The sequence below is a fragment of the Labrus bergylta genome, chromosome 17 (assembly GCF_963930695.1).
Source record: "Labrus bergylta chromosome 17, fLabBer1.1, whole genome shotgun sequence".
NCBI classification, from domain to species: Eukaryota; Metazoa; Chordata; class Actinopteri; order Labriformes; family Labridae; genus Labrus; species Labrus bergylta.
Window position 1 is genome coordinate 14,312,866 of NC_089211.1, and position 8,447 is coordinate 14,321,312.

Sequence of the window (8,447 nt, forward strand, 5' to 3'; positions counted from 1 at the left end):
TTTTTCTTCTCTTGCCCTCTTTCAGTACTTCAGAGCAGTCTAGAATCGGCATCCCAACCGTGCCCGACTCAGCGGACAGCCATGCAAACCCACCAGCTATTGTTATTTACATAGTGGATGCCTTTCTTAGCTCAAATGGAGCAAGAAATGAAGGTGGAGAGGAGGACGAGTGTGACGATATGGAGGCAGGTAGCATTTGGCTACTAGGGCTTCTTCGCTGTTACACAGAGATGCTGCAGACTTTGCCTGAGATGATGAGACCTGCACTGGTGCTACAGGTAGGAAGACACTGTGGTTTTGCTCGAGACAAAATGAAAGCGAATTTACTCCCACTCCTGTGATCATCATCAATTTCATTTGTGTTGAACGTAGGTGGTGCCTTGCCAGTACCTCCTCCAGCCAGCCAGTGGAGAGAGCCATTTGTATTTGCAACAGCTGCGCTCCATGGCCTTCTCGTGTTACTCCCAATGCAGACGTCTGCTTCCCCATCAAACACACATCAAGTCCCTGACTGGCTTTGGCCCAGTGTCCACTGTCAGTTCTGTACTTAACGGTCCAGAGGTAGGCATAAGAATCCAAAAATGTATACTTTTGTAAGGAAAGAGCTCATGTGATACACTGTATACTGTATGACTTTATTTGACTTTTGTCTACATACTTTCGTTTTAATTTCTTGAATTTTCGCCTCCAGCATCCAAGTCCACGGCAGATGTACTCTCCTCCTTTCATCCTTGGTCCAACCCGTTCCAAGCAGCCGGAACCAGGGGAAATGTGGGCTGAACCTCCTCCCAAATTCAACGTGCTCTTCGTTGGATACTGTCTGTCACATGACCAGCGCTGGATCCTGGTGTCCTGCACAGACCAGCAGGGGGAACTTCTGGAGACCTGCATTATCAATATTGATGTACCCAACAGGTGTGGAAAAGTTGTCTGTACTTAACTTCATAAAAAAAAACTGTCATTTTTGTGTGTGTGTGTGTGTGCGTGCGTGTGTGTGTGTGTGTACTTGTTTGGCAGCATCTCTCTTTATGCATTTTTGTTTTCTTTTTTCTTTTTTTAACTTCAGATCACGAAGGCCAAAGGTTTCAGCCAGGAAGATGGGACTACAGAAGATGTGGGAATGGTGTATTGGCATCATACAGAAGACATCACTACCCTGGAGGATTGTGATTGGTCGATTAGGCAGACTGGGACATGGAGAGTTAAAAGGTAAGGGACAAAACCTGATGCTTCTCTTGAGGATTGAACTAAAAATGTTGAAAGCCAAAAATGAGTTCCTGTTTTATGCATGATTATGATATTGTTTGTCTCATTTAAAAGTGGATGAAACATTGAAACAATTTATAATCGTTAACTCAAACATGCTTGCGCTCCCGCAATAAAATAAAATGGCTGCAGGCTTAGCTCTCCCATACGTATTAACTCAGACACTCTTGCTTTAGAGAAATAGAAAGTAGAGTCTTCCTTTAGCATAAACTGTGATGTTGTGCTCTGACATTGACCTGCTCTCACTTATAGTACAAACAGTCACATGTAAACATAGGAGCATAGACTTGCTTTCAGACTGTCCTCTTATACACTCCTCTTCCAACCCTTTTTTATATTCTTATTTGTTTGTTTTTGCTCTCTTTTATTATACCTGAAGGGATCAAATGTATCAGAGAATGATTCCCCAATGTCTTTCCATCTAAGTATGTCTTCTTTTCTCTTGTTTTCCCTTAACCATCTCTCTCTCTTTCTCTCTCTCTCTCGCTCTTTCTCCAAATAGACTGGAGCTCGCTCCTTGGGGAGCACTCCCTTCATTCAGTAGGGCGCCAGCTGAGGGAGGCCTGTCGTATTTGTGGGATCTCAGCTGCTGACACCCCAGCTATCCTCAGTGCCTGCCTTGTCGCCATGGAGCCACAGGGCTCCTTTGTGGTCATGCCTGGTTAGTAGTCTGTTCACTTTGGGAAACTGTTGGTTGACTTCAATAACAAGATGATGGTCATGACGTTGGTGGTTTATTAAGAGATTATATTATTGGATGTTGCAGTGCTCTGTAATAGTATTGTTTAATTCAATTGACAAAAAAAAAATGACAGCAAGTGAATAGATCAACTCTAAATGAGTGACAACTTTATTTGATTCAGACCGTACTTATTTTACAGCTTATTTAAAAAAAATCGTACTTTGTGAGACCCAGTGTTGAAAGACATCTCACCTTTGCTGTTTCTCTATGCGTACGTCCAGACGCAGTGACAATGGGCTCAGTGTTTGGCCGCAGCACTGCTCTGAACTTGCAGACGTCGCAGCTGAACACACCTCAGGATGCTTCCTGTACACACATCCTAGTCTTCCCAACGTCTGCCACCACACAGCTGGCACCCAGCTCCTATCCCACTGAGGACAATAATGGTAAGGAAAACACTATAACAGTCAAGATGACAAGGTCTACATGATAAAATCCTTGTTAAAAGTGTATCTTTAGATTTATTATCTACCACCAGGGGGCATCATTGCGTGAAAAAAAAAAAAACTTCTCCCTGCATCACGGCCACAGAAAAATAGCATTTGCCCCCTTTGTGTGAATATGAATTGTATTGATGGGAAATAACTCCAAATCAGATATTTGTCATTGTTTATTCCAAAAGTTTAAATAAGTTTGGGGTGAGCTGACATCATTTTCGTCTCTTTCCCCTCTCCTGCAGATGACATGTTTGATTTGCCCTTTCCTGATGAACTGGAGAACGACATTGACCATGACATGATGCTGATCACGGGGAACCTCCACCCCTCCCCTAACACCTCTCCTGTGCCCTCGCCTGGCTCCCCGTCTGGGATGGGAATGGGATCACATTTCCAGCACACCAAGGTGAGTGAGGGGAGCAGCCGAAAGACAGCGACATACATATCCTCCTTGTGACAAAACATTCGGCTGCATTTTACACATCAGTACTAACTCATTGTTTGGGAATAAGCAAAAGATGGCTGTCCACTGCTCTGAGGCTGCAGAGGAAGGAAGAGAAACACAGTGTGACAAGAAATAGTTGTGTTACTTAAAAAGATTTAACTTTACTATAGTCTGCTTACTAAACCTTCCAGGACAACCTTAAAATAACAGTACTACCTACACAAATAATGATAATGATAAATAGATGAGCATAAATACAATATTCTTATATATGACCTTTAGACATATGACATGATTTTATTGCAGAAGTATTGTACTGGAATTCAAATGAATACCTTTTCAGGTATGGATCTGTTTTTTCTCACTCTAAAGCACGAGGTTGTTGTCTTTGCAGACACCAAGCCCTTCATGTTATCAGACAAAAATCAGACATTTTGCCAAGTATAACAAATGTAAAAAAAAAAATGAAAAAAAAAAGGAATTTGTCTTCAGGGCACAAGAGACAAGACACATTGACAACCTACATAATTTAACTTGTCATTCAGCACTGACAAACTGTGGGAGCATTCGTTCAACAGCAAGCCATTATTTAAAAACATACATGTACATTATTTCCATATTGATTTGCAAATATGTGTGTTGTTCCTTTGCAAATCGAAATAAACACAAGATATTTGTGCCCCAAGTATCTTGTTTTTATTGGGCTGAAGAAGAAATATATTACCGGTATGGAGGGAAAACATCTTATTGACATTTTTGTTCTCTTTATGTTGTATCTACTGTGGTGCAGGTGTAACTTAAAGTGTGCTATCATTCAACACAGTGTCTATTTATGGCTTTACATACAGTGAGTCTATGTTTAAACACAGCTCTAAACACCACAGCCTGAACAGAAAGCAGATCTCATTTGGCAATTTTCTAAATGCAGCACATCTGTAAAGAATTCTGTTCACTAAGACCTGATTCCATTTTCATTTCAAACTTTATTACAATCTTAAGCTCCAGATAAAAGACAGGATGTTACATGGAGAAAAGATGTGCAGCAATTTTACAGGTTTTTTTTACTAGTTTGGTCTTAACTTTTTGTTATGCTTTCATGTTTTAATGTGAAAATGACATGTTTACGTATCCTTTTTTTCACATTCCCGTAAAGCCACTGCAAGGGCTCATACATGTTTGATGTAGATGGGTAAATAACTGGTTGAAATCATTATCCAGGGTTTGTTTGGATCACATTGTGTGTTGGTGATTAATTGCTGGCCTGCTCCTGTGTGCACAGAGCCAGGGGGAGCGCTTGCTGTCCAGAGACAGTCCACCAGAGGAGCTGAAGCAGCAGCCGCTGGCTCTGGGTTACTACGTCTCCACTGCACAAGCAAACGGACTCCCTCACTGGTTCTGGGCCTCCTGCCCGCAGGCTGAGAGCCAGTGTCCACTCTTTCTCAAGGTATTCAAAATACTGTGTGTGTGTGTGTGTGTGGGGGGAGGGGTGAAAGAAACAAATAAAGTGCCAGTCAGACTTGTTTCACTAGAGAGAAACAGACGGGTAGGTGATACTGAAAAAGTGACTGGATCAATAATTTGTTTAATGTGATAAAACATTGTGGTGTGTTTTTTTTCTTCAGGCCTCCCTCCACCACCATATCTCTATCGCCCAGTCGGATGAGCTGATGTCAGAAAAGATCAAATGGACCCCTCACCCCTTAGACTCAAAGACCACCTCTGATGTGCTCAGGTAAACACACAGCACAATGCTGTCCCTTTTGGTTAACCTGTATAGAACTACAACAGTTAGTCATTTGATTGGACAAGAAGAATGCCATAAGCACTGGTGAAGTATTGTTAGGACATGAGCTGATACCACTGTATCGCAGGTTTTGCTTATTACTTTTTTAGAACTGTATTTTGCTCATAAAACTGTTTAATAAAAAAGCAATGCAACACTCAAGGGTGTACTGTTGTGCTGAATATCAGCTGATTATTATTACAGCAGTACTCCCTCATGTGTGATATTGCTAGACTAAATAATATGTTTATTATTGTTATCATTGTTATCATTGTCTTGATAAAATGTACATTTGTCTTTAAAAACTGACTGATGAGAAAGGGAGAGGGATTAGATTGCCAAAAGATTTACTAGTGCCACCATATGCTCCAACATTGTGATCCTTTTTTAACCAGTCCTTTATAGTTATTACTTCTCTGGATGTGCATTTAAATGGAAAATAACTTAAGTATTTTTTTTTGAAAGCCAGAGTTTCTTACCTATTCTGTTTTCAAAAATTGCCTGTTTTCCAAACACAGGTTTGTACTGGAGCAGTACAACGCCCTCTCTTGGCTGACTTGTACCCCTGCCACCCAGGACCGCCAGTCCTGCCTGCCGGTCCACTTGGCTGTACTGATCCAAATGTACAATGCCATCCTGAACATGCTTTAGCTGTGGGACACTTCAATGGACAGCTGATGGTTCACTTTCTCTGTGCCTATACGCTTCCTCCGTCTGGGCACCAGAGAGCACCAGAGCTCCTCTGTGGATTTCAACGGCCAAATTAAGGACAGAGCAAGTCAGACTCTCCCACGGCAGGAATGTTATGAATGAGTGGGGTGAAATGCTCGAACAATTCCTTTTAAGTGTTACTGGTTAACCGCAGCAGTTTGTACCTTCAAAGCTTGTTTTGTGGTGCTTTCTAAGGATGAAGACGGACTTCTTCATCCAACAATGCTCCTTTGACTGACGTATCACAACTTTCTCCTGATCACAGCAGCATTATGTTCCACTTTGAGGTGTGTGTGGATGACACTTCAAGAGAAGCTCTGTATGAAACCCTCTCCTGTGGAAAGGGACGTCTATGCAGGGCCACATAACTCCATAATGTACAACCAGCAAAAACGGCATGGCGACAAAAAAAAAAAACACCTGGCTTTGTCAATGATACTTTTACATATTGTTTTTGTATAGAACGAAACTGATGAGCTTCATGGGGACTTGCAGTGGGGTTGTTAAAACCTTTTACCTTTATTCTGAAAGGGGCAAACGTCCTTGTTCACTCCAAAGGGGGGGAAAATTTGACAATGGCACTTTTTTTCTTCACCTTCCGAAGTGTTGTAGATACGAACACAATGGAAAATATTTGACCAGTAAAGACAGATGTGTTGTTTATTATGTCAGACAAACATTTGCAAAGAATTGAGACTTATTTTTTAATATTTAAAGCGAGAAAAAGAGAAACTAAAACAAGCCTTTTTTCCCGATTGACTTTGAATTGTCTTGGGATCTGAAATAGAAAAATGTCATTTTAATGCAATTGTAAAGATGCCATATTTATACAAAGTATATCATGTCATAAAATTTGATATCTATGTGTATATATATATATATATATACATATATATATATATAAATATATATTACCTCTTCCATGCAGGCACTTAAGGAGAAAAGGTGGTACAGTCAACCATCTCTTTTGAAGTGGACACAGTATGAACATTTATCAAAGACATTGCATTTGAGTTGATTGTTTTTCTACAGATAATGAGAACTTTGCCTTTTTATTTAATGCGTTTAAATTAAACAAGTCGATGCAGGAGATACAGTATACTCTATATTTATAACGTGTTTTTTTCTTCTGCTATCAAAGAGATCTTGAAATAGGCAATATAAGACGATGGCATTGGAACATTGCAAGGTTATGAAATATTTTAAAAAGAGACTTTATTTCATTGGCTCTCCTAAATGATGTCAAACCAATAGAAGGTCCTGTCTCCTCAACTTCACTCTGTCTGCTCTTTGTTAAGACTCCTAGCATGTTTGTATATACACTTTTCCGCCGTGTCTTTTGGAATTTCTTAAAGCTGTACATTTCATGCTGGTTGGTTTACTTTCAAGTGATTCATATCAAAGTATTTTATTTTGCTGTGAGCTTTTTTTTTTTTTTTTTGATACAGTATACAGTACAAAACTCATATTTACAACCGAGAGGTTAAATTGCCAAGTGTACACAAATGTACAGACGAGGGCAAGTTTGCAAAAATTTGTTACATCTGTCATCACTTTGAATATCGAACAGATCCACTTCAGCGGGAGGGGTCTGTTACTTTTACACTCTTTTTTAGTAAATTATTAAAACTCTTGAAAGCGATGCTGCGTTCTGTGTTCTTTTTTGATACAAGGAACTGTTAACCACGGACTGGCTTACACTCTGATTTCACTCGTTGGTGATCGTTTGTTTAATCCATTACTTTAAGAAGGTAAGGTAAGAAGGTTACATATCAAAATGTATTTCAAATTCATTTTAAATATTATCAAAACCATTTGATTATCTTTATAATATTATTATTAATTGTCCAGAATGTTTTCATGTGCGTTATTTTCCTGGACCATCGCATTTTGAATTCAAGTCCTACTCTTTTTTTCAACGTGGTGTTGCCACTTCTACTATAATGAAGGACCTCGATACTCCTTCCTCTACTAACAATATATGGGGCTAATCAAAAGTAATTCAGCCCTAATTTTACTGTTAGTAAAAGGGTCTGAAATGGGGACATTTATTCCATAAAATCAGGATTTTCTTTGAAAGTTCAATATCTCTTTGTCTCCAGAGTGTCTCATGTAATGTATTTCTCTTGTTATTTTCATCATCAATCTTATAGGCCTACATAATGACGTTTTTTTATGAACAGTAAATGCTGCAGACAGCAGGAGAGGTCCGACATGAAACAGTGAGAGTATAGTGTTCAGTAGTAATAATCACAATAACTAAGTGTGAAGAGGAAGACCAGCCCTCTATTACACTGCTGTCAGAAACGTGTGAAGCTTTGTTTTCCAACATAAGCCTAACATACTTCAACACCCAAAGGGATTACAGCTAATTACTTAGCTTTAGTTTCGTTATTGTGAGTAAGCCTGAAGGTGGGGATGACCTTTCAAAAAAATAAAAAACTTTACTTGCTAGGTCATTAAAGCAAATGAATAATGAAAGATGCTGTCTGTCTTCCAGCTGTTGTCCCTCCTGTTGAGCAAGATAGTCTAGTTTTATTGTCTTCAGTTTTCTCATGTAAATATATGAGCTGGTTTAATTTATCTATAAGCACTCCAGACAAACAGAAACATTTGATTCAACTTTGATCCTATTAAAAAGTTGTTACTTTGCACTTACCTCTAGACTGTCAAATAGATACAAAAGGAAATGGGACTGAGCCCCACAACAAGGAGTGCTACATCAGTATGTTACTGTAATAAAACTGCTGCTGTGCGCTCCAGGTCACAGCGGCATCTTTGATGTTTGCTGCTTGATGATGTGCTGTCTTTCTCAGCTGCTGCACAATTGTGCATTCAGTCGTATATGTGCAGCAGTGCTAAATATCGGCGAGTCAACTGCATGCTGAGTGTGTGTGCGTTTGTGTGTGTGTGTGTGTGTGTGAGTGTTGTGGTGTTTTAAAGCACTCGAAGTGAAAAATTGTAAATGCATTTGTCAAACAAACTTCATGGACTTTTAAGTAAGCTTATTATGTGTCTGTAATGATTCTAAAGGACATCCTTATAAGTGGAAGTTGTTCCTTT

General features: G+C 39.6%; 1 protein-coding gene across 4 annotated transcripts in view; it reads left to right on the plus strand.

The window, feature by feature from the left end:
• The window catches only part of LOC109981152 (mediator complex subunit 13L), an 81,402-nt gene extending 74,376 nt beyond the window's left edge, over positions 1-7,026 (plus strand). For all 4 annotated transcript variants that reach the window (XM_065965372.1, XM_065965373.1, XM_020629812.3 and 1 more), the window contains exons 22-31: positions 26-278; positions 373-561; positions 692-915; positions 1,067-1,209; positions 1,769-1,927; positions 2,230-2,394; positions 2,688-2,851; positions 4,170-4,334; positions 4,513-4,622; positions 5,192-7,026. In XM_065965372.1, coding sequence (XP_065821444.1) covers positions 26-278; positions 373-561; positions 692-915; positions 1,067-1,209; positions 1,769-1,927; positions 2,230-2,394; positions 2,688-2,851; positions 4,170-4,334; positions 4,513-4,622; positions 5,192-5,324 — 1,705 coding nt within the window. In that variant the 3' untranslated portion in view covers positions 5,325-7,026. The remainder of the gene's footprint in view (positions 1-25; positions 279-372; positions 562-691; positions 916-1,066; positions 1,210-1,768; positions 1,928-2,229; positions 2,395-2,687; positions 2,852-4,169; positions 4,335-4,512; positions 4,623-5,191) is intronic.
• The last annotated feature ends 1,421 nt before the right edge of the window (positions 7,027-8,447 follow it).